The 25,331-nt window shown below is 39.4% G+C and overlaps 1 protein-coding gene across 4 annotated transcripts in view; it reads left to right on the top strand.

The window, feature by feature from the left end:
• Nucleotides 1-25,331, top strand: part of LOC126475141 (protein melted) — a 268,693-nt gene that overhangs the window by 121,799 nt on the left and 121,563 nt on the right. For all 4 annotated transcript variants that reach the window (XM_050102749.1, XM_050102748.1, XM_050102750.1 and 1 more), the window contains 3 exons: nt 1,659-1,801; nt 9,979-10,231; nt 16,959-17,059. In XM_050102749.1, coding sequence (XP_049958706.1) covers nt 1,659-1,801; nt 9,979-10,231; nt 16,959-17,059 — 497 coding nt within the window. The remainder of the gene's footprint in view (nt 1-1,658; nt 1,802-9,978; nt 10,232-16,958; nt 17,060-25,331) is intronic.

Raw genomic sequence — 25,331 nt, 5'->3', positions numbered from 1 at the left:
AATAGTATCCTTATCAAAAGCCTTCTCAGTATATTTCCATGTCATCCTATAAAATATTTTGACATTTAGATTGAGGTGTAGCAGCCTTCCTCAGTGCAAAAGCTGATGTGCTGGGGTGTGGGTGCATCAGTATATTGCTTTCCTGATGGTGTCACTAGATCACTGACATATCTATTAGATTTTATTGTTCCTAAAGTAACATTGGTAGAAGAGAGAGCCGGGCGTATGTGTCTGACTATTTGTGAGTTGCATGGCTTTCTGGAAATTGATAGCCGACTGCAAATCAGTGACAAACTTCTGGGATTCATGTTTTGCTGCTGTTAGTGGTGGAAAGATGGCACCAGCTGTGCATATGCTGCTTGTTTGGTGGTCGTGGCAGTGTCCAGTTTTAATCTGCCAGGAAGTTTGAGTGTTGCACGGATTTATATTGGGGGAACTGGGAGGCCTGTTAGCAAGAATATAGCAAAGTATGAGTGCTATGTTCGCTTGGGGAAACAACAGATCTGCACAAGCAGAGTACCGTACTGGCAAGACAGCCACAGAAGTGCACATGAAAAATAAGACAGGCATTGGAAATCCTGAGACTGCCTGATATAATCAACAGTGCCAGCAATCACAGTATGATGAATCACGTGTGATTGCAGCACGTCAGCTTCACTGGATACTGCGGTGACCAGCAAAACAAACAGCATATGCAGAACTGGCATCTTCTTTCTGCTACTAACGGCAGGAAATCACAGGCCCATGAACCTTGTCGTTGCTTCATAGTGTGCCATCAATTGCCGGCATGTTGTGAAACCCACAAATAGTCGGCCACGGGTCCCCTCTTTTCCTCCTTATGGCTACCAGTGCTATTTCAGGATCCATAAAATAAATGTGATGTCAGTGGTCTAGTGACACTGTTATGAAAGCAATATATTGATGCACCTGCACCTGCACCTCAGCTAATCAGAAGAGTCACTACAGAACAGCAGAATCGTTGATACATTTTAGTACTTTTAAGTGTATTATAAGATGACACTGCAGTATAACCAAAATGTTTTTTAGTGATATTGACACTTGCTGTGAAAGCCTGTGTATTTTTGGTAGTGGTAATGTTCTCAGTATAAATAAAACATTTGACATGTGAAGTGGACAAATCTCACAGGTTGTTATAATAAAAGATCATTACTTAACAAATGTAAGGATGTTTATGCATGATATAGATGAAATTTGTTTGTATAGTCTGTAACATCTCACCATAAATATGAATAAAGAGAACATAATGTGAATGTGCATGAACAGGAGCAAATTATTAGAAACAGTTAGAGAAAATGCAATTTTAAGCCTGTACACTGAGTTGCATCAATTAAATACAGACTTTATGGTGACTTTCTTCATGTGCTTTGCTTATGGGCCATATCAGAGACATCAGGTGCTTAAAGGAGCATATATTTTTTTTCCTTGTGTCATTTTTAAATGAAAAAGAATGGGAGTGACAATAAATATTAAAAAAGCAGCCTCACCCATGCTCTTTACTGTGCCTTTCATAAATGTAATCATACAGTCATGTATAGCTGTGATCATAAAGTGTATTAAATGTCACTGTTTCTTTTGTGTGTCTGTTCATGTTTTTATTTGTGTTGTTCTATAATATTTTTCCCCATTTTAAACAAAAGAATGCAGCAGGAAGGTGGATGGCTAAATCGTCAAGAAGCAAATCGATTGGTAGTTAGTCGACCAAGATTGGGAGGTGATAGCCGTAGTACAGGTCGCCTGCACACATCAGCTGCCCATCGGAGCATGACACGGCTTAATGTTGGTGAGTATGTCTGTGGATACTGCACCAAGAAGAAGGAAAGAAGACAATGCACAAAAACTGTCATGTAAGGTATACCTAGGTAATTGGATGCCCTTTAGATTGGTGCCACAATGATATTGTTTCCTACAATTCTGGAATGTGTGCTCTGCGTGAAGTCCTACAGTGAGACAGAAGCATGGAGATTGTTGAGTTGACCAGAATTTGTGTGTGTGTGTGTGTGTGTGTGTGTGTGTGTGTGTGTGTGTGTGTGTGTTTTCTAGAGGACGTTTGCCATGGAGCCTGTGAAATGTGGAATCCAGAACACGCACGCACGCCCACACACACACACACACACACACACACACACACACACACACACACACACACACACTAAAAATTAAGGTTAATCTTTTACATCCTTCCCACTTTAAACTGGCATCTGCTGTCAAAAAGAGTAAGAGAAATGCTGGTATTGTTCACAGAATCTTCAGCTATAACCTACTGGTGACTCATGGACCAAAAACATGCAGCTGTGCCGCTTGGATTCCCTCCAATCTGCTTGGAAAATGGTCTCCAGAAAAATACAACTATATGCCACGCATGTTCTAATGCCATGCCCTTAGTCTAAGAAGCTGAGTCAACACAGCCCACCACTCCCCGCCCCCTTCCAATGAAGAGATTGATGTTGAGCTCAGGAGACGTTACTATTGTGCACTGTTCATAATAGATATAGAAATTCTTCTTCTCTCATTCTGAATTAATATAAATGAAATACTGCTTGCCAAATGAAGCCGAGTGCAATATGAGAAATACAGCTAAGTATCTTGAATGTGTTTATTCCACTCAACAGTCTGCCAGCTCTCCAATAGGGGGGACTGAGGGACACAGGAAATGTACGCATATCACAGATGATTTCATCTTTATATTCTTTGATGTTTCGGTCCAATATTTCTTCAGTTTAGTTTTAGTTATGTCATGTTTCGTATGTCATTCTCCCCTATTATTTTATCGATATGATGTGGAACAAGTCAGATAACAAGATATATATACACACATGAATAATGATAATATTATTATTACTGAAATTTTTAGTTCTACTCATGCAACTACATTAAGAGGTACAAATTATTATTATTATTATTATTATTTTACCATTTCTGAAACAGAAACTCATCCATGGAGTAGAAGGAGTTGTCCAAAAGAAATGATTTTAAGCTAGATTTAAAACTTGCTCTGCTACCTGCCAGACGCTTTATGTTGTTGTGCAAATGATCAAAGATTTTTGCTGCTGAATAATGAGCAACTGACAGCTTCAATAACAGATAAGAAAGGTCATTTTTCCCTCTAGCATTGTACGTATGAACATCACTGTTCTTCGCGAATTGAGATGGATTATTTGTAATGAATTTCATTAGTGAATATATGTACTCTGATGGTGCAGTTAAAATACCTAACTCCTTGAAAAGGTTCCTACATGACGCCCTTGGGTGAACACCACTAATTATTCTCACTGCTCTCTTTTGTGCAATCAATACTTTGTGTCTAAGTGGTGAGTCACCCCAGAAAACTATTCCATAAGACATTATTGAGTGGAAATATGCAAAGTACGTTAGGAGGCTGATCTGTTTATTACCAAGGCTAGCAATTATACGACGAGCAAAAGAAGCTGAACTTAGTTGTTTGAGAAGCTCAGTAATATGCTTCTTCCAGTTCAAGTTGTCATCAATATGAGCACCCAAAAATCTGGAGAAATCTACCCTGTTAACTGAGCCCTGTTTATATGCTATACCAATTGTCGGTATGACTCTATTCGGTTTACAGAACTGGATATAGTGAGTGATTTCAAAACTAAGGGAGAGTCCATTTTCTGAGACCACTTAATAATTCTTTGAAAGACATCCTTAACAATATCTTCAGCTGCTTTTTCTGGAATGGGATTTATTATAACACTCATGTCAAATGCAAAAAGTACTAGTTCCGCTTGCTAAACGTTAAGTGGGAGGTCATTCACATGAATAAGGAACAACAGAGGACCTAAGATTGGACCCTGTGGGACTCCCTTTGTGATAACTCCCCATTCACTAGATTTACCACCCTCCCAACATTATTTGTGCTATTCAGCACAACTTTTTTATTTCTGTTCATTAAGTATGATTCAAACCAGCTGTGTGTATAGCCTTCAATTCCATAAACCTGAGTTTTTCTAAGAGTGTGACATGATCCACACAGTCAAATGCCTTGGAGAGATCACAAAAAATACCAGCTGGCGATAATTTGTTATTTATGGCTTGTACTATTTGATGGGTAAATGTGTAGATAGCATTCTCAGTTGAGTAACCCTTCCGGAATCTGAACTGTGACATGCTGAGTAAATTATTTACACTTAAATGTGAGACTACTCTTGAATACATAACTTTTTCGAATATTTTAGAAAATGAAGTCAGCAATGAGATTGGTCTATAATTATTTAAGTCGCTCTTGTCCCCTTTCTTATGAAGAGGTTTAACAATTGCGTATTTCAATCTGTCTGGAAAAATTCCCTGTGCCAGCGAAGCATTACATATATTGCTAAGGACTCCACTTATTAAATTAGAACAACACGTCAAAATCTGTTAGAGACTCCATCAACACCACATGAGCTCTTGTTTTTCAGTATTTATTATTTCCTTATTTTCAGTGGCCAACGGCCTTGCTGCAGTGGTAACACCAATTCCCGTCAGATAACCGAAGTTAAGCGTTGTCGGGCAGGGCTAGCACTTGGATGGGTGACCATCCGGTCTGCTGAGTGCTGTTGGCAAGTGGGATGCACTCACCCCTTGTGAGGCAAACTGAGGAGCTACTTGATTGAGAAGTAGTGGTTCCGGTCTCGGAAACTGACATACGGCCGGGAGAGCGGTGTGCTAACCACATGACCCTCCATATCCACATCCAGTGATGCCTGTGGGCTGAGGATGACACGGCGGCCGGTCGGTGCCGTTGGGCCTTCATGGCCTATTCGGGAGGAGTTTAGTTTTTAGTTTTGTTTAATTTCAGTGGGGGATGTTGGTGCTATTTCTAAATGACATTTTTAACATATTTTTTGCTTCTTCAGCTGAACCCTTTAACCCTATTTTTGCTGCTACATTCAGAAAGTGATTGTTAAAAATACTTGCAACTTGTGAATTATCACTCACAACATCATCATTTAGCTTTATTGCTATGGTATGCTGTGCACTGTCAGGCTGCCCTGTCTCCTGTTTGACAGTATTCCATATAGTTTTAATCTTATTATCCACATTATTAATTTCTGTCAGAATACATAAGCTTCTTGACTTCTTAATGACTTTCCTTAAAGTATTACAGTATCTTTTGTAGTAAGCAAGTAACATCGGATCCTGACTTATTCTGGCCTGTCCATATATTTCCCTCTTCCTCTTACACGATATCTTAATTCCCTTAGTAATCCATGGCTTACTTGACTTTGTAATGGCTTTTTTTGATAGCATTTATTGAAAGCAACTCTCAAATATTGAGACAAATTTACAGTGGAACAAATTGAATTTTACATCAGCACCATTTTCTGTGTATACTTCATCTCATTCTACCTCTTCTAGGCTGCACATAAAGCTCTGTATCCTGTTCACATTAATAAGCCTCCCTGCCTTGTATGAACCTGCCTGAATCCTGTAAGGTGCTATACATGTTATTTCCATTAACTGTGCATCATGGTCAGATAGCCCTTTAACGACTGGGTACACATTAATTGTTTCTGCCTGGGCACCGTCTATGAAAATGTTATCGATAAGTGACCTACTATCTTGCTGCACACGAGTTGGAAAATTTACAACAGATACTAGATTGAAACAACCAAACAAAGATTCTAGCTAATTTTTGTATCCGTATCTTTAACTGCATCTTTTTGTCTGACAGGTAGCTGAAAGTTACCTTGAGGGGATCTGCAATTTTTACAATTACTATAGAAGTATATTGCAGTAGCAACTCACAAGCACATGCTTCAAGGATCTGATCTACACAAAAACTATTTGATTCAATATTTTTGACTTTGTGTCCAGTTTTTATATAAGTAGCAACTCCTCCTTTTTCCATGTGGACTCTACATGAATAAGATGCTAATCTGTAATCCCTTAAATTTAACTTCTCCATCCCTGCGGTTACATGGTGTTCAGAGAGACACAAAACATCTATACCTTCAGAATTTACACAATTTTTTAGACGTACAAGAAGCTCATCTATCTTATTTTTCAGTCCTCTAATGTTCTGATGAAACACACAAATTTTATTTCTTTGGATACTGCTACAGACATTATGCCACTGTTCTGTTTTAATCTCTTTCAATACCCTCTGTCTGTAACCTGACTCTAACCTAAAAAATGTGTCCCTCTGACTCCAGTAATCACAGGTATTTTGTCTTGTATGCATGTGGCCCCCCTTACATTTGCCGAGCGAGGTGGCGCAGTGGTTAGCACACTGGACTCGCATTCGGGAGGACGACGGTTCAATCCCGTCTCCGGCCATCCTGATTTAGGTTTTCCGTGATTTCCCTAAATCGTTTCAGGCAAATGCCGGGATGGTTCCTTTGAAAGGGCACGGCCAATTTCCTTCCCAATCCTTCCCTAACCCGAGCTTGCGCTCCATCTCTAATGACCTCGTTGTCGACGGGACGTTAAACACTAACCACCACCACCACCTTACATTTTCTGCAAGAAGATCAACTAATCTATCCTTCCCCCTCCTATTCAGGTTCAGGCCACGACTAGTGTAACCCCACCTCCCAAGTGCATCAACAGGCACAGCACAGATATGACATGTAGTTTCTGTCAACAATAACCCCCCCCCCCCCCCCATCTCTGTTAACTCAGTTCCAGGTCACACCTAATACTATGGTCCGAATTGCTAGCCAGGCTGTTTCCTGCTCCTCCTACTATAAGAACGTGGTCCTGGCCATCAAAATCTTTGCACAAGGCCCCTAGGTTTTCTGTAACCTGGCTAAGCTTAGCACAAAGTTTCACAATGCTTGTGACCTGGTACTCGACTCCTAGCCTATCCTGTAGCAACTGGCCTACACCTCTCCCGTGACTGCTACCTGACAGCAGGACTCTTTTCTTTCTGCTTGACTTTACTCGCGACCTAGCATTACAATATTTACTAAGAGTCTGCTGCACCCTACTTTACTCAAAAACTGTTTGAGGCTCTTCTACTTCAGGTAACAAATCAGACCGATTGCTCACTGGAATCTGAAAAGTGATTTCTGAGGTTTTCTCCTTCTGACTACAACTTGTTACCTGTTCTCAGCTCCAATTGTCTCTTTCCCCCTTCAACCTGTCTAATTCAAAGTACACCATTTCTAGTTCATCCTGAAGGGCACAAATCTTTTTTCCCTGTTCCACGATTTTCTTGTCGCGGCTACATAATCTACAACTCCATTGGTGAGCCTCATCTGGCACTATAACAGCTTCCCCCGCTACAATCTCCCCAGTGAAACACCAACCCACAATCCTGACATTTCACTCCTGTGCTCACTAATCTATGACAACATCCACATTTGTCACACATTATGGTAGATTAAACAATACAAATTACACTAGAAACAATTCCCCTACACCAATTAATAATTAGCAGAAAGTAACTTAGCTAGCGGTGAGATGAGCAGAGAACTTCCGGATGTCAGGCGAATGTAGCAGCAGGCGAATGTAAGCAGCGCGAAGTTAATTGCTGGCGTAGGTTATAGTGGCAGAATTCATAAAACAAGTAAGAAACTGAAGAGGCTCGATATTTCCTAATGACAAATTTGAACAGGCATTATCACTGAATTATGTAAAAATACTCTAATGGAAACAGAAACACCACTTAACAACTTTACTGCACAATATGGAAAATTAACTGTACGGAAGTGTAGAAACACAGAAAACACGAACCAAATGCAAACTATACACATACGATACTCTTCACAATAAAGCTACACAGACACTAACCGGAACTTAGTGAATAATCACATAACTTATTGCGGTCAATAACAAAAACAAACCCACACCAAAGGCTTACACTTTAAAACAGTTACTCTTTCACGAAAACTACACAAGTAAAAGCGAAACCTTCAATATATAGATCACAATAGATCCTAATTTACTTATTTGAGCTACAATATTGCCTTAATAAATTGTTTTTCCACGAATAAACACCTATATTTACAAGCACAGTGAGTAAACACACACGCCAATAGCTTGCACCTTAGAACAGTTAACTTTTCACGAGAACTATGCAAGTAAAAGTGACACACTCAATATATAGATCACAATAGATACTAATTTACTTATTTAAGCTATAGTATTGCCTTAGTAAATTGTTTTTCCATGAGAAAACACGTATATTTACGAGGGCACTGAGTAAACACACACGCCTGCTCCAAAGAGGTGTAACTGATAATCTTGTGTATGTATTTCTTATGATTTACTAGTCTAAGTTAACTGATTTTCATGTTATCACATTATCAACCTTATGTTTTACTGCTTTCTCTGTAAGAAATAATTTCAGCCTTATTTGGATGTATTAGTAATTTCACAGGGAGAAATCTGCATCGACTCTGCAGATCACACATAAGTGCCTGGCAGATGGTTCATCGAACCACCTTCACAATGATTCTCTATTATTGTAATCTTCAACACTGCTTAAAAAAAGACAAACACCTATATCTTTCTGTGCAAGCTCTGATTTTTCTTATTTTATTATGATGATCACTTCTCCCTAAGTAGGTCAGCATCAACAAAATATTTTCGCATTCGGGGGAGAAAGTTGATGATGGAAATTTCGCGAGAAGATTCCGGCGCAACAAAAAACACCTTTGTTTTAATGATGTCCACCAAAAATCCTGTATAATATCAATGACTCTCTCTCCCCTGTTTCGCGATAATACAAAATGTGGTGCTCTTCCTTGAATTTTCTTGGTGTGCTCCATTAATCCTATCTGGTAAGGATCCCAGACTGTGTAGCAGTACTCCAAAAGAGGACAGACAAGCGTAGCGTAGGCAGTCTCTTTAGTAGATCTATTACATTTTCTAAGTGTTCTGCCAATAAAACACAGTCTTCCCTCTACCATCCCCACAACATTTTCTGTGTGTTCTTTGTAATTTAAGTTGTAATTCCTTGATGTTTAGTTGAATTTACAGTCTTTACAGTTGACTGATTTATCATGTAATTGATATTTAACGGATTCTTTTTAGCACTCATATGGGTGGCCTCACGCTCTTCATTATTTATTTAAGGTCAATTGCCAATTTTCTAAATTGTTTTGCAATATGTTTTGATCTTCTGATGAGTTTACCAAATGATAAACGACAGCATCATCTGCAAGCAAACCAAGACGGCTACTCAGATTCTCTCCTAAATTGTTTACATAGTTAAGAAATAGCAAGAGCCTATAATACTATCTCGGGGAACACCAGAAATCACTTTCGCTTTACTCGATGACTTTCCGTCAGTTACTATGAATTGTGACCTTTCTGACAGGAAATGATGAATCCAGTCACATAACTGAGACTATATTCCATAAGCATCCAATTTCATTACAAGCCGCTTGTGTGGTACAGTGTCGAAAGCCTTCTGGAAATCTAGAAATACGGAATCAATTTGTCAGTAGCACTCAACGCTTCGTATGTGTAAAGAGCTAGTTGTTTTTCACAAGAACAATGTTTTCTAAGTCCTTGTTGACTGTGTGTCAATAGATCATTCTCTTCGAGATGATTCATAATGTTTGAACACAATATATGTTCCAAAATCCTGCTGCATATTGACGTTAATGTTATGGGCCTGTTATTTAGTGGCTTACTCCTACTACCTTACCTGTGCAACTTTTCAGTCCGTAGGTATGGATCTTTTGTTGAGCAATTGGTTATATATGATTGTTAAGTATGGAGCTACTGCATCAGCATACTGTGAAAGGAACCTAACTGGCATACAGCCTGGACTGGAAGACTTGCTTTTATTAAGTGATTTAAGTTGCTTCACTATTCCAAGGATATCTACTTCTAAGTTACTCATGTTGGTAGCTGTTCTTGATTTGAATTCTGGAATATTTACTTCATCTTCTTTGGTGAAGGATCTTGTTCCTTGCATGTACAATTTCATACACTTTGGTAATGTAATCTGTAAACTATCATGATCACAACCAAAATTAAATTAAAAAAATAAACTTCTTTTTTCAGGTGGCAGTCGTGTTGGATCTGTGGGAGGTTTGCATAAGAGCATGACAAGATTGAGTTCAAGCCAACAGATAAACCAGATTTCTGTTGCAACAGCAGCCAGTGGAAATAGGAGTGTTACAGCTATCAATGGAGCAGGAGGCGGAGGGAGACAGTACCATGTGTCAGCTGTGGCCGCAGCTGTGCCACATCACCAACATGTTTCGAGTGGTGGTGTGACTGTCACCACAACAGCATCACCAAGCAAAAATAGCATGTGAGCCAATCATTGTTTTCTAATTCCATACTTGATAATAAGATGGTCCATATAACTTGTTCATTTCTCTTGTCACTTTAAAGATATTGGTGATCTATTTTCACCTAAATGAATAGCTACAGGAGTCTCATGAAATAATGAACGTTTTTTTCTTAACTATATTAATCATAGAGATTGAGACATCCACTTTAAATAAATTTCTGTCAAAAAGTAAGATGTTTCTGTGGTTCTTATGACCATCAAGACATAGCAAATTTTCTTTCTTTTTGTGTGTGCATGTTGACGACTGGGTGCTTGTGCTTTTCAGCGAGTGGTCTCCTTTACTCCAAAGTAGACATTTCATTTTTCAGCTTACCTGGGCATGTTTATATTACATGTGAAGGTAGAATAAGTGTATTACCTAAAAATGGAGGGACAGTGTGTGGTCTTCCTCAGGCCTCAAGACTTCATTGATGCAGAAAACATTTAAATCTTCGCAGTGCAATGCACAAGCATTACTTTTAACAGAAAGAGTGTGTGACACAAGATTCAGAATGGCAGGCTGTATTCTAATGTTACCAAATCTGCTTTGTAGTACTACTGAAATGTCACCAGGACAAACACTGGATGATTATCAAGAGGAGCTTGACATAATTTATGAAGTGATTCTACATGTGTAAATAAACAAAAAAGGTACTGTGAAAATGTGTTCAATTTTCTATCATTATGGAACTGGAGCGGGTTGAAGGCTACACACAACCACGAATGATTATGAAGACAAGACTTGTCGAAAAGTGGTGTAGGCGCTGTGCCGAACAGAATAATGGTGTGACAGATGACTGATGCCTCCTACAGAGGTGTTCGAAAAGTCCCCCACCCATCTCAATACACTTGTCAACATATTGGAGGGTGTATTACGTTGCTGATCGAACATCATCTCCATCGGTTTTAATGCGGGCAATAGCATCAGTGATGTGAGCAACAAGTACCTTCGTAGAGTACACATTCCCCTTTAACCAGCCCCATAAACAGAAGTCTAATGGGGTTAGATTGGGTATCTGGCAGACCAGTTAATGGGTTTACCATGGCCAATCCACCATTGACAAAATGTGTTGTTCAGTTACTGGGATACTGGTCTGGTACAGTAAATTGGTGATCCATCTTATTGCAGGTGCATTTGCTATTGTTGCTGTAATGCCACATCTTCAAAAAGTGCAGTTAGGTCTTCTACCAGGAAATGTACACATGCTTTGGCTGTCATGCGATTTGGCAGGAATGTAGTCCCTATCACCAGGTCATCAATCATACCATTCCAGACATTCGCTGAGAACCTAACTTGGAATCGTGTTTCCCCAGTGCCATGAGAGTTCTCTATCACCAGTGCATGAAAATTGCAGATGTTCATGATAGAATTGCGTTCAACAGTAGCCTCATTTGTAAATAAAGTATACTGCACACAGTCTCTGTTTACAGCCAACCATTCACAAAATTGTTGTCTGCTTACTGAGTCACATGCATGCAGATGTTGCATGGGCTGCTCGTAGAATAAGTACAAACCCTTGGAATGTAATATGCCACGCTCATGTTTTTGGAATGTTGAGCTGATGGCTAATGTGCTTGTACTGGTGGAGGGGTTGTGGTGTACCATTCCAGTGATGTCTTCCCTTTCCTCAAGTGACTGGACAGCCTCATATTCTGATGTTACGTGTACACTGGGCAGTGTTCCGCATTCAATAATTTTTAAAAAACTGTGGGAAGTATCCTGGCACGGGGTTTGTCAATCAGGGAAACGTCTCTGGTAACCTGTCACAGCCTCACAGCACTGCTATTACAGTACCTGTGCGTAAACATCAGGTCTGTGTTTTCTGCATGGGTGAACATATGTGGCATGTTGGTATTCTCAGACACAATGGACTTGCTTAATCAAAGAACACTGAAGCATGACTTCCACATGGCCTCACGACTTCTCACTAATCCAACCCACACTTCCATACTGGGTACACCTGTAGCTGTTGTCACAGTGCTGCCATCTGTTGGAGAACCCCCACAACCCTGTCCCACCATTACTCTGTCCACCACAGTACCTACATGGCATTTCAATAAGTAATATTCACTCTTGTCTTCAGTTCTGTAATTATAAAAAATTGGGCATATGTTCGTAGGACTTTTTTGGTTTATTTTCACATGTAGAATCGCCTCATAAATAATGTGACATTCCTCCTGAATCACCCTGTATGTGGCTTTGTAATTTTTAGTTTATAGTTATGGGGGTAAAAGTATTTATTCCATCTTCAAGTTTGTACACAGTATCACAGGAGATATTTAACCAGATTTTCATATGGTTGTTTGCTTCATAAATAACTGGACTTCATATTTATTAGGCTGTTTTTGCATATTATAAGTAGAGATATTCACATTCCAACTACTTCGGTAAACTGTTGTGTCTTCTCCCTTGTCTGTAAGTTAAGGAAAGCATACATTTCTCACTCAGTCTGAAGAAAAGAAATTCCCTGATATTTGTGCAGTTTCTTACGGTCTGTTTCACATAAAAATGCACGTTTGCTGTTAGAACTCTGTATAAGAGAAACAAAAAATACATTGTGACAGAAAAGAAATAATGTCTTTAAAACATAATAAAAGAAAAGTAAAAATTATTTTATTGCAAAACAGTGAAATATCAAACAATGGTAAATGAAGGATGGAAACATGGTATGAAAAGGATAGATTGCTGTGCACTGCATAGAGGAGGCATTGAGTGGCACATAGATGCATTGAATAAAGACTACCAGACATTAGTTATCGGACCAAGTGCTTCGTTAGACATAGACAGAGCACTATCATCTCTGGCTGTTAAGACCCATCTGCAACTGCGCTTGAGGTGCATAATGATCTTGGCTTGGGTGGATAGTGGGGGTTTACAGAGGAGAATTGGGCGTAGAAAAAGGGGGTTGCAGGGTAGAGGTGGTGGAATATACTACTGCTGCTGCCCCATACATCCTCCCACTACCACCTAGTACAATTCTCATGTCTCAAGTGTCTCTTGCCATGTTTCACTTCCATACATGGCTACACTCCATACAAATACTTTCATGAATGTCTTCCTGACACTTAAATGTACACTCGATCTTAACAAATTTGTCTTCTTCAGAAACGCTTTCCTTTCCATAGCCAGTCTACATTTTATATCCTCAACAGCTGTTGACTGCCAAACTTGTGCAGTCTTGCACATTGAACAGTACAGATGGTGTAATTTGCAACTGAAACTGAAGCCGTCTTGTGAGTCATCTGTTATTTGTAGCCTCTCCCATTTACATTAAGACACTTACAGCAACATCTACTGGTAAAATTTTCATTAGTTTTTTTTCTTCGGCATTTCCCCTTTTGTCAGTAATATGCCATTCAAATTTGATGTCATTCTGAGCAGTGATCCTCTTTCTACTGTGTTGTGAAACAGGAACTTTAGCTATAGGTGCAGCTGTAAAGAAAGCAAGAGCAGTGAAAGTAAACAAGCTGTTAAATGCTAAATAACTTGAAGAATATTTATGCCATATATTCTAAATTATATACTGGTGCGAAGCGTGAATGATAAACTTGCAAAGATCATAGCATTGTTACTACTACTACTACTACTACTACTACTACTTTCAGTGTAACAGAGTTACCCATGTCCGTAGCGGCTTGTGTCACACATCTAAAAGTTAGCTAATATATTTCCTGCTTATAAGTGTCAACTGCTCCACAAATCTTGCTCAGTGAATCGAAAAATGTTCAGTTTACATTTAAGAGGAACTGACTCAAGAAATATGTGTTATGCTACAAACATAGTATTCCGAAGTGAAGAAAATATTCAAAACCATTGAAGTCCTATTGGTTTGCAAAACCATTAGCTACAGAAGTCAAGCAACTTCATCCAAAGGCCTGTGATGAGCTTTTGCTAATCTGTACCACTGAATAAACACACAAGTATGCCCAAAAGAGAGTGGACATTGGTGGTAGCATGTACCCTTCCCAAAGCATAATGAACTAGGCAGAAAGAAAGAAAGAGAGAGAGAGAGAGAGAGAGAGAATACCATTCTTCAAGTTGGCTAACTTAGAGCCAGTCACAATATCAGTATATACACATCGTAGGGTAACCATTTGTTCCTGTATGTGCACTCAAGAATCTTTAGACAAAGAGGCTTTTGATGAAATAATCACAGAGCCCCACAGTCATTACTTTTGTATGGAGCTTGTAATGTGTGTGTTATATTTTGGCAGTCAACAACAAGTTGCCTCAGGGTTTGAACTGTCGAGAGCCCTCTTGTTATTACCACAAAAGGAAAGAAGAAAAGAATGTAATGTCCCACAGATGACAAGCACAATTTTGGGTTTGAAAAAGATGGGGGAGGAAATCGACCATGTCCTTAACAGCCAACATGTGAAAACAGTTTAGGGTGGAGATATGACCCCGTTCCTCTTGAATGGAGCCCAGTGTCTTACCTGCTGCACTGCCTCATTCAGTGTCATTACTGCATACTTATTTACTGAACACATTATACTCTCCTAAGGAGTCATTCAGTATTGACAAACTCATAATATCCTCACCAGCCCTTGCATACATTGCACTGCTGTATTTATTACTATTATTACAACTTCAGTCTTTCAGAACCTAAAATAACTAAAATAACCATGAGTTTCAGAAAAGAGAGGGAGAGAAGGGGGTCTGGAGGGGGCGGGGGGAGGGATGAGGCACAATTGTATCCATCTTGTCAGTTCTTACAAATGTCATTGAAACAGTGCTATTACGAAGATCAGTCAAAAAGTAATACCTTCTCTCTCTCTCTCTCTCTCTCTCTCTCTCTCTCTCTCTCTCTCCCTCTCCCTCCCTCTCCCTCCCTCCCTCCCTCTTCCCCCCGCCCCCCCCCCCCCTGCCACTCTCTCTCTCTCTCTCTCTCTCTCTCTCTCTCTCTCTATCTATCTATCTATCTATCTATCTATCTTTCTTTCATGAACTATACAAGTTGAAAACCGTAACACTGATGATTAATTTATGACTTTTCAGTATAATCTCCGTCCATTTCCACAATTTTGGTCCATATTTTAATAAGGGGATGTATCCTAGTGTGGTAAAACACATGGACATTTTCATGGCGTCCTCATCTTCAAAGTCAGTCCCACAATGCCCTTCTTTTAGTGGCCTGAACAGATGGAAGTCTGATGGTCTAGGTCAAGACTGTGTGGAGGATGATGCAAGACTTCCCATCCAATTTTGACACTCTATTATTTTGGTTAATGTTCTTATTACCCAAGTTGCACAAACCTTTGAGTAAACAAGTTGTTAAATAATCATCATCACACTGCCTTTTGCTAAGGAAGGTAATGTGACACAGATCATCTTCAGTCATCTGGTGCTCACTATGAGTGATGTCGTCAACTCGCTGGATGTTGTGTAGAGTCACAGCAGTCACTGGCCTGCTGCTGTGCTTCGTCAGTGAGCAGTGTTTGCCTTTCACTTTCATTAGAGCAATGAACCAATTGTTTAACAGTGCTGATACCCATGGTTGCATCACCACACTCATTTTTCTGTCTTTCATGAAAGCAAATGGGTGTTTCACCTTCTGCATTCAAGAATTCCGTCACAGAACGCTGTCTAATACAGATATTGAAGTTGGCCATTTTGCAAGTGACTGTGATACTGGCATCTGTTGAAGTAGAACGTTACTACTGCAGTGGATTGGAGAAGAAGCTTTGTGGAATAATATCATATTCAAATTTTTCACTCACATACAATCAGTGCCATACAGCAGTCTCTTATACTGGCATAGAGCAAATGGAGCATTAGCCAGTGCTAGATTTTTTGACTCTTCATCCGAGGGACTCTGCAGGTAAGATCTCCAAGGTCAGCCTTAAAGAAACACTCACTGCTGGGGTGTTTGCTAGTAGTTTCTTGTTGCATGTTCAACACAAATAAGGGCACTGACTGTCACATCTCCCTTTTTTGCTCTTTAACGCTCTGAAACTTATTTGAAGTCCTTAATATTTTATGCAATTAGAAAATGTGCAGGAATAATGTTGGTTCATACAATTTACTTAATACTGGAAACATGAGTGTCAAAGGACTTAATGAGCTCCAGGTCCTTCCACATAGATATTGTAGGCATAGTGCAATGTGATGTTTACGGTTCTTAAATTGCAGGTCTTCTTTGGCATTAGCCTCTACAGTGCTGTTTCTTACTTCGTCTGCCACCTGAATCATAGAAATCAGGCATACAGAGCATGTGCTTGCCCCATTGCCAGATTACGTCTAACTTGCGCATCCTTTTTCCCAGTATTGTGTGCTTAGAAAGAGAAAAATTGGAATATAAATTCTGAGGGACAAGAACCACATGCTGTACATATAAGAGACCTCTCCCAGTCTTGATCTTGTCATCTTTCAGGAAAGAACCTTCTGTTTTTAAAGCTTGAATTTTAACATTTGTAATTCATTGTCTTTCTTTGGCCATACAATAGCTAACTTTCTCACAAGTATAATCTGCTTGCAGTTTTAGGAGCAAAAATTTTACACCATATAACTGTTTGATGTTAGTTTCCCTTTCTTTGTAAATAAAAGTGCTGTTTTAAGTGGTGTTGTGTATGTAATAATTGCCTGACACACAGATCTTGATACATCATGCAAATTAATGTCAATAATATTTGCAGTTAAACACGAGTAGTTAAAGTACTATTCAGAGTTTGCTTCTTTGTCTTATGTTTTTCCTCATGTTTACAGGGGCAGTGGTACAGGGTTGAGAGATGACCTAATGCTGTCAATCTCTACATCATACCCGCAGCCCACAACTCAACCAGGTCCATTAGTTATCCAAGCAGGAGGTACCTCTTTGCCTTTTTAAAAAAAATAAAATATGAAGATTATGTAAAGTAAAGTAATGTGTAACAGCTTTTGTAAATTTCGTATGATTTGATGCATATTGTGGCCTGGTAAAATATGTCACTGGTAGGATTTACTACCAAATATGGGTGATTAGTAAGTCTCAAAATCAATAAAATAAAAATTGAGCAGAATCTGAAATTCAAAATTTGATTGCTGATAAACTTTTCCTCCAAGCATTTCTCTATACAGCTTGTATTTGTTCACCTCATCATTTGTTAGAGAGCAGACAAGTTAATTTCTAAATTACCCCATATATTTGTATGATCTGAGGTTCGTTTTATTGTTGAAAGCAAATGGGTTGTCCACAGCTGGGTTGCTGGGCCTTCGTAGCCTCACCAGAACACCATTGGCTCACTTTTCAGGGTTCCTGTGAGGCCTTCACACCTATCGTAGTGATCTTGTTACACACACAGTCCCCACTGTATTTCACCCCTACAGGCAGCCCCCTACTTCATGCTGTTGTCTATCTCACACAATGTGGACAAAGGGCTGGACTTGTGTGAGAAGAACACTAGAATGGACTGAATGTGAATGAATACCAATTGGAAGACCATGAAGAAGATGAAGAGACCAGGTGAAGGAAGGTCTGAATTGAAGGCAGTTGAAATGGGAGGAAATTTTTGTACCACACTCATCTTTGTTTGATTTATGGTTTATGCAAAGGCACTGGAGCTGGGAGGTGGGGGTACCATACATTGATCTCTCTCTTTGGTCTAACCCTACACAAGGATGTAGTGGCCTCATTGATAAGCCCTTTGATGACCTGTCTTCACAAAGCTCTATATTGGGCATGGTGACTTGCTTGGTGCAAGCACATCTCAATTAAACTATTAATCTCATCTATTCACTGCAATGGTACGCATCTTCTAGGTCTTCAGCAATTGACTTTTACCATCTGTGAGTGTTTCTTTCAATTTCCTCTTCCTTTTTGGCAATGTGACCAAATCATTTCAACTAATTTTGATTGACAAGAGTTGACAGTCTTGTTCTGATGCTGAGCTGCCTCTGGATTGATTCATTAGTTTACTGTGTGTCCATGGTATTCAAAGTAATCTCCTATAGTTAAAAACAAAGATGAGGTGACTTACCGAACAAAAGCGCTGGCAGGTCGGTAGACCTGGGGGTGTAGACCGACCTGCCAGCGCTTTTGTTCGGTAAGTCACCTCATCTTTGTTTTTATATATAATTTTTCCCACGTGGAATGTTTCCTTCCATTATGTTAATCTCCTATAGTGTCACATTTCCAAATAATTAATCCTGTGATGGTCTGCCATCTTCATTGTCTTAAGTTTCTGCTGCAATATGTTACCAGTACACAAACCACAAATATCTCTTCAGCAGTCAAAACGTCGTGCATCATAGCAGTTATACTGACTTTTTTTTATTTAGTCTTTCTTCAGTTATACCCTTGTCTTCACTTTTATGAGATAACTGTCTGGTGAAGAACATGGAATTAGCATGACTTGTACTGGTCTAAATAGTCTGCAATGCTGCACAACAGAATTCCTATGATGATCAGGAAAGCATGTTGTTAGCATCTATAACAGTAACATTTTCGTTGTGGAGTACTATACTTCCACAGTATTTTAATAGCAGTCTTGATCATAGTTTATGCAATAGCTTTGAGGAATACAAATGGATAATTTTGCCATTGTGACAGAGTTATTTGTACTCTACGTAGTCATATTCCTTATAACACTTTCATGCCAACTATCTTCTTGCCTGACCATCCGTTACAGAAATGATCTCATCCCTTGATTGTGGCTTGTAAGTGTAGAAAAATAGAAACATCTTGTTCTGGGTGTGGATTTTGTAGATGATGTGACATTATTTTGAATTTGAACTTTTGTTTTTGTATGTTTAGTGAGTAGTTCAATGTGCTGCTGCTTTGTTTGCTAACAGCAATACATATTTTTGAAACGTCCCATACCTTTTTTGCTCCAGTGCCACACAAAAATTCTGTATCCTCGAATCATTTTGAAGAAAGAAATCAGCAGTTGTCTGGATACATACCTGAGATTAAAGTTTGTTATTTTAAGAAGTAATATATTATGTATCCAGCACAATTTATTATATTAATTATATTTTAAGAAAAACTGTTGGTTCTTTTTATTTTGACGAGTTTCCTTGAAGTTAAGTCAGTACTTGAAATTGTATGTTGTGAGGCAATCAGTTTCTTTTGTATTGCATTCAGATTCTCTGAAATTTCAGTTGGTGCTTAATGATAATGCCTATTGGCTTCAGTAACCAAATACAGCAATAAGCATTACCAATAATTTTCTTCCACCTTCCAGTCTTGTCTTCTGTGTTGCTATGTTTTTATTATAATCTTTAATTTTGCAGTATCTATTGACTTTAGTGTCCGCCACTCGTGGTCTCGCGGTAGCGTTCTCACTTCCCGAGCACAGGGTCCCAGGTTCAATTCCCGGGGTCAAGGATTTTCACCTGCCCCGAGATGACTAGGTGTTGTTGTGTCATCTCCATCATCATCATTCGTCCCCATCACTGTTGGAGGAAGGCGATGGAAAACTACCTCCATTAGGACCTTACCTAGTACAGCGGTGCAGGTCTCCCGAATCGTTCCCCTACACTCTGTTAAGAAGCATGGGACTTCATTTCCATTTTCATTGACTTTAGTAAGCAACTATGTAGTCACTACTCACTTACATGGGAATTTAAAACAATGGAACGCCTAGGATGGATTATCAACAATATTAATAGAAGGATAAATTGCTGTTCACCATATAGAGGAGATGTTGAGTTACAGACAAGCAGAATGAAAAGAGTGCTATACATTTAAGCTTTTGGACAAAAGATCTTCTTCTGAAGTAGAAGTCACATACACATTTACACAAGCTGAACTCACACACGTCACTAGTGTGGTTGCTGTGCCGGACCACAGACTGTAACTGTGCCTGATGGGAGAACCAATCTGGTGTGTGTGTTGGGGGTAAGGAGGAGTACTACTTGTGGTAGCATGCAGGGACAGGGTAGGGCTGCAAGTGGCTGCAGTAACAAGGTTCGGGGGTGGGGGTGTGTGAAGGAGAGACATAGGAGTGGAAAAAAGACTGGTAATGGGAATATAGGATATACTGCAGGGACAGTTCCAATGTGCGCAGTTCAGAAAAGCTGGTGTTCATAAGAAAGCTTCAGATGGCACATACTGTGAAGCAGTCATTGAATTGAAGCACATTGTGTTAAGCATTTGGGTGGTCCAGCTGTCTCTTGGCTACAGTTTGTGGCTAGCCATTCATGCAAACAGACAGCTTGTCGTGATGCCCATATAGAGAGCAGTACATTGGTAACCTATTTTTGATGGGTAGGAGAGGCCTGTGACTGGACTAGAGTAGGTGGTGATGGGAGGATGTTTGGAGCAGTTCTTGTATCCTATTACAGGCTTATGAGCCAAGAGGCAAGCGTTGGGAGCAGGGGTGGAGAGAGGTCGACAAGGATACGGCATAGGTTCATTGGGTGGTGTAGAACCATTGTGGGAGAGGTGGGAAAGATAGTGGGTACTAAATTCCTCAATGCGTGACACAATGAGAGATAGTCAAAACCCTGGTGGAGAATGTGATACAGTTGCTGAAGTCCTTATGGTACTCAGTCGTGAGGGGAGTGCTCCTTTGTGGCTAGATTGTGGGTACCGTATTTTACAGACTGTAAGATCTGGGTACCGTATTTTACAGACTGTAAGACCAACCTTAATTTTTAAGCAGTTTTTTAAAAAAGGATGTGTACCAATTTTAGCATTAGATTACAAATCTAGGCTGAAAAAAATCTTAGTTTATAAAACTGAACTGACATTTAAAATACCTGAAAATCATCATCTGAACTTTCTTCTTCTTCCTCTTTGTCGGCGTCATTATCCCCTTTATATATAGGATGGTCTTCACTGCCATCGAGAGTGTTACTTATGATGGACTTCTTGAAAGATTTAACAATATGTCTGCTCACACTCTAGACCACAACTGTTGTATCCACTGATGCACTTATTTGATTGTAGTTTGTTTTAAATCTCCCTTCGGTGTGAATCCATGTTGGGTTTCATTCATCATCGATTTGTTCTATTCCTCTCTCATTTACTCTTTAAATGGTTTATTTATCGAGGCATCAAGAGGTTGCAATTGTGAAGTAAGTCCTCCCAGAATAACAGCAAGCTCTTTATTTCCATACCTCAATTTCTCTTTCACAGAATTTTTCAGTGTCTACTAAACAGATCTAGCACAACAAGAGAACTCTTCATCAGTAAAGCACTTTTCCTTCTCTCCTACACTCTGTTAGTCCATAATTTCATACCAACCTCATCCATCCAACCCTTTTATTACATGAGCAACACCACCTGGTGGTATTTCAGAAGGTTTTGGAGTTTTTTTGTACTTGAAAATGATCACTGGATGAAGTTGAGTGCCATCAGCACAACATGAAAGGACAAAAGTATACTGCATTTTATCATGTCCACATGTTTTAGCAACTTTCATGTCAGAGGGGTTTTGTCCATATTCGCTATTTGTCTCAGTTCCACACTGGTTTTCTTTTGGTGTTGAATAATAAAGCGATGGAAAGATAATATTTTCTTTTCATACAGCTATTTTGGTTTTGATTTGCATCATCATGACATCATAAACTTGTTGCACCAATCAACTCCGCCTGAAAGTCTGTTAAGTTCCACTGTAGTGCTAGCCTACAAATGTGTATTTGAATCATTTTTGTCGTAATTCAAGAGCCATTCTGGCAGTGTCCTTGAATCTATTTCAATACATCATCATCTAGTTTTGGCCATTTTGCATTCTGTCTTCTATTTGCACATTTAGTGTTCCTCATTTTTTTCAGTTCTTCTTTACTACCCTGCAAATCGCAAATGGCTTTTTCTATTGGTGGAGGGCCGAAATGCTGCTCAGCTGCTCTGTTTCCAAATTGTTCTGCATTTGCTATTACTTTCAATTTATAGCCCGCATCATATGAATCCCTTTTATTTTTTTCCATTATGAAACTAGTTACTATCAAAAATATTGTACTTTTACTGATAACACACACACACACACACACACACACACACACACACACCATATACCATGGACCTTGCCGTTGGTGGGGACACTTGTGTGGCTCACCAATACATGTAGCCCTACCGTAGGTGCCACCACAACGGAGGGGTGCGTGATCAGAGATCACACAAACATGTGGTTTCCAAAGAGGGGCAGCAGCCTTTTCAGTAGTTGCAGCGGCAGTTCAATAAAATATTCTGGAGGTGAAGTAGTCCCCCATTCGGATCTCTGGGCAGGGACTACTCAGGAGGACGTCATCAGGAGAAACAAAACTGGCGTTCCACGGACTGGAGCGTGGAACGTCAGATCCCTTAATCAGGCAGGTAGGTTAGAAAATTTAAAAAGAGAAATGGAAGCTGTGTATAATGGGAATTAGTGAAGTCTGGTGGCGGGAGGAACAGGACTGCTCGTCAGGTGAATACAGGACTACAAATACAAAATCAAATATGGGTAATGCAGGAGTAGGTTTAATAATAAATAAATTAAAAAAATAGGAATGCGGATAAGCTACTATGAGCAGCATAGTGAACGCTTTATTGTAGCCAAGATACACACAAAGCCCACGCCTACCACAGTAGTACAAGTTTGTTTGCAAACTAGTTCCGCAGATGATGAAGAGATTGAAGAAATGTATGATGCGGTAAAGGAAATTATTCAGCTAGTTAAGGCAGACGAAAATTTAATAGTCTTTGGGGACTGGAATTCGATAGTAGGAAAAGGAAGAGAAGGAAAAGTAGTAGGTGAATATAAACTGGAGTTAAGGAATGAAGAGGGAGCCACCTGGTAGGATTTTGCACAGAGCACAACTTAATCATAGCTAACACTTGGTTTACAATTGTGAAAGAAGGTTGTATATGTGGAAGAGGCCTGGAGACACTCAAAGGTTTTGGATAAATTATATAATGGTAAGACAGAGATTTAGGAACCAGGTTCTAAATTGCAAGACATTTCCAGGGGCAGATATGAACTCTGACCACAATCTATTGGTTATGAACTGTAGATTAAAACTGAAGAAACTGCAAAAAGGTGGGAATTTAAGGAGACGGGACCTGGATACACTGAAAGAACCAGAGGTTGTAGAGAGTTTCAGAAAGAATATTAGGAACGATTCACAAGAACAGGGCAAAGAAATACAATAGAAGAAGAATGGGTAGCTTAGAGAGATGAAGAAGTGAAGGCAGCAGAGGATCAAGTAGGTAAAAAGATGAGGGCTAGTAGAAATCCTTGGGTAACAGAAGAGATATTGAATTTGATTGATGAAAGGAGAAAATGTAAAAATGCATTAAGTGAAGCAGGTGAAAAGGAATACAAACGTCTAAAAAGTGTGATCAAAAGGAAGTGCAAAATGGCTAAGCGGGGGTGGCTAGAGGACAAATGTAAGAATGTAGAGGCATATATCGCTAGGGGAAAGATAGAACTGCCTAGAGGAAAATTAGAGAGACCCTTGGAGAAAAGAGAACCACCTGTATGAATATCAAGAGTGCAGATGGAAAACTAGTCCTAAGCAATGAATGGAATGCAGAAAGATGGAAGGCATATATAGAGGGTCTATACAGGGGCAATGTAATTGAGGGCAATATTTTGGAAATGGAAGAGGAAGTTTGATAGAGCACCGAAAGAAGTTAGTCAAAACAAGGCCCTGGGAGCAGGCAACATTCCATTAGAACTACTGATAGCCTTGGGTGAACCAGCCATGACAAACTCTTCCATTTGGTGAGCAAGATGTATGAGACAGATGTAATACCCTCAGACTTCAAGAAGAATATAATAATTCCAATCGCAAAGAAAGCAGGTTTTGACAGGTGTGAAAATTATCGAGCTATTAGTTTAATAAGTCATGGTTGCAAAATACTGACATTAATTCTTTTCAGACAAATGGAAATACTGGTAGAAGCCAGCTTGGGGAAGATCAGTTTGGATTCCAGAGAAATGTTGGAACACACGAGGCAATACTGACCTTACGACTTATCTTATAAGATAGATTAAGGAAAGATAAACCTATGTTTACAGCATTCGTAGAGGTGGAGAAAGCTTTTGAAATGTTAACTGGAATACTCTCTTTCATATTCTGGAGGTGGCAGTGGTAAAATACAGGGAGCAAAAGGCTATTTACAATTTGTATAGAAACCAAATGACAGTTATAAGAGTCAAGGGCCATGAAAGGAAAGCAGTGATTGGAAAGGGAGTGAGACAGGGTTGTAGCTTATCCTCCACATTATTCAAACTGTATACTGAGCAGTAAAGGAAACTAAAGAAAAAGTTGGAGTAAGAATTAAAATCCATGGAGAAGAAATAAAAACTTTGAGGTTTGTCAACAATATTGTAATTCTGTCAGAGACAGTAAAGGTCCGGGAAGAGTATTTGAACGGAATGAACAGTGTTTTGAAAGGAGGATGTAAGATTAACTTCAACAAAAGCAAAATGAGGATAATGCAATGTAGTCGAATTAAATTAGGTGATGCTGAGGGAATTAGATTAGGAAATGAGACACTTAAAATAGTAGATGAGTTTTTCAATCTGGGAAGCAAAATAAATGATGATGGTTGAAGTAGAGAGGATATAAAATATCGACAGGGTTATGATAAGGAAAGTGTTTCTGAAGAAGAGAAATTTGTTAACATCGAGTGTAGATTTAAGTGTCAGGAAGTCATTTCTGAAAGTATCTGTAGGGAGTGTAGCTATTTATGGAAGTGAAACATGGACGATAAATAGTTTAGACAAGAAGAGAATAGAAGCTTTCGAAATGTGGTGCTACAGAAGAATGCTGAAGATTAGATGGGTAGATCATGTAACTAATGAGGAGGTACTGAATAGAATTGGGGAGAAGAGGAATTTGTAGCACAACTTGACTAGAAGAGGTGATCGGTTAGTAGAACACATTCTGAGGCACCATGAGATCATCAGTGTAGTATTGGACGGAACCGTGAAGTTAAAAATTATAGAAGGAGACCAAGAGATGAATATTCTAAGCAGTTTTAGGAGGATGTAGGTTGTAGTAGTTACTTAGAGATAAAGAGGCTTGCACAGGAGAGAGTGGCATGGAGAGCTGCATCAAACCAGTCTCTGGACTGAAGACCACAACAACCGATAACACAAATCAGTTTCAGTTCAAGTTCACTGGCACCGTAGACTGCAATGGCGCATCTTAGGCTAGACAGTCTTCTGG

The sequence above is a fragment of the Schistocerca serialis genome, chromosome 4, assembly GCF_023864345.2.
Source record: "Schistocerca serialis cubense isolate TAMUIC-IGC-003099 chromosome 4, iqSchSeri2.2, whole genome shotgun sequence".
NCBI classification, from domain to species: domain Eukaryota; kingdom Metazoa; phylum Arthropoda; class Insecta; order Orthoptera; family Acrididae; genus Schistocerca; species Schistocerca serialis.
Note: the sequence above shows the minus strand (reverse complement) of the source record. Positions and strands in the feature narration are given on the sequence as shown.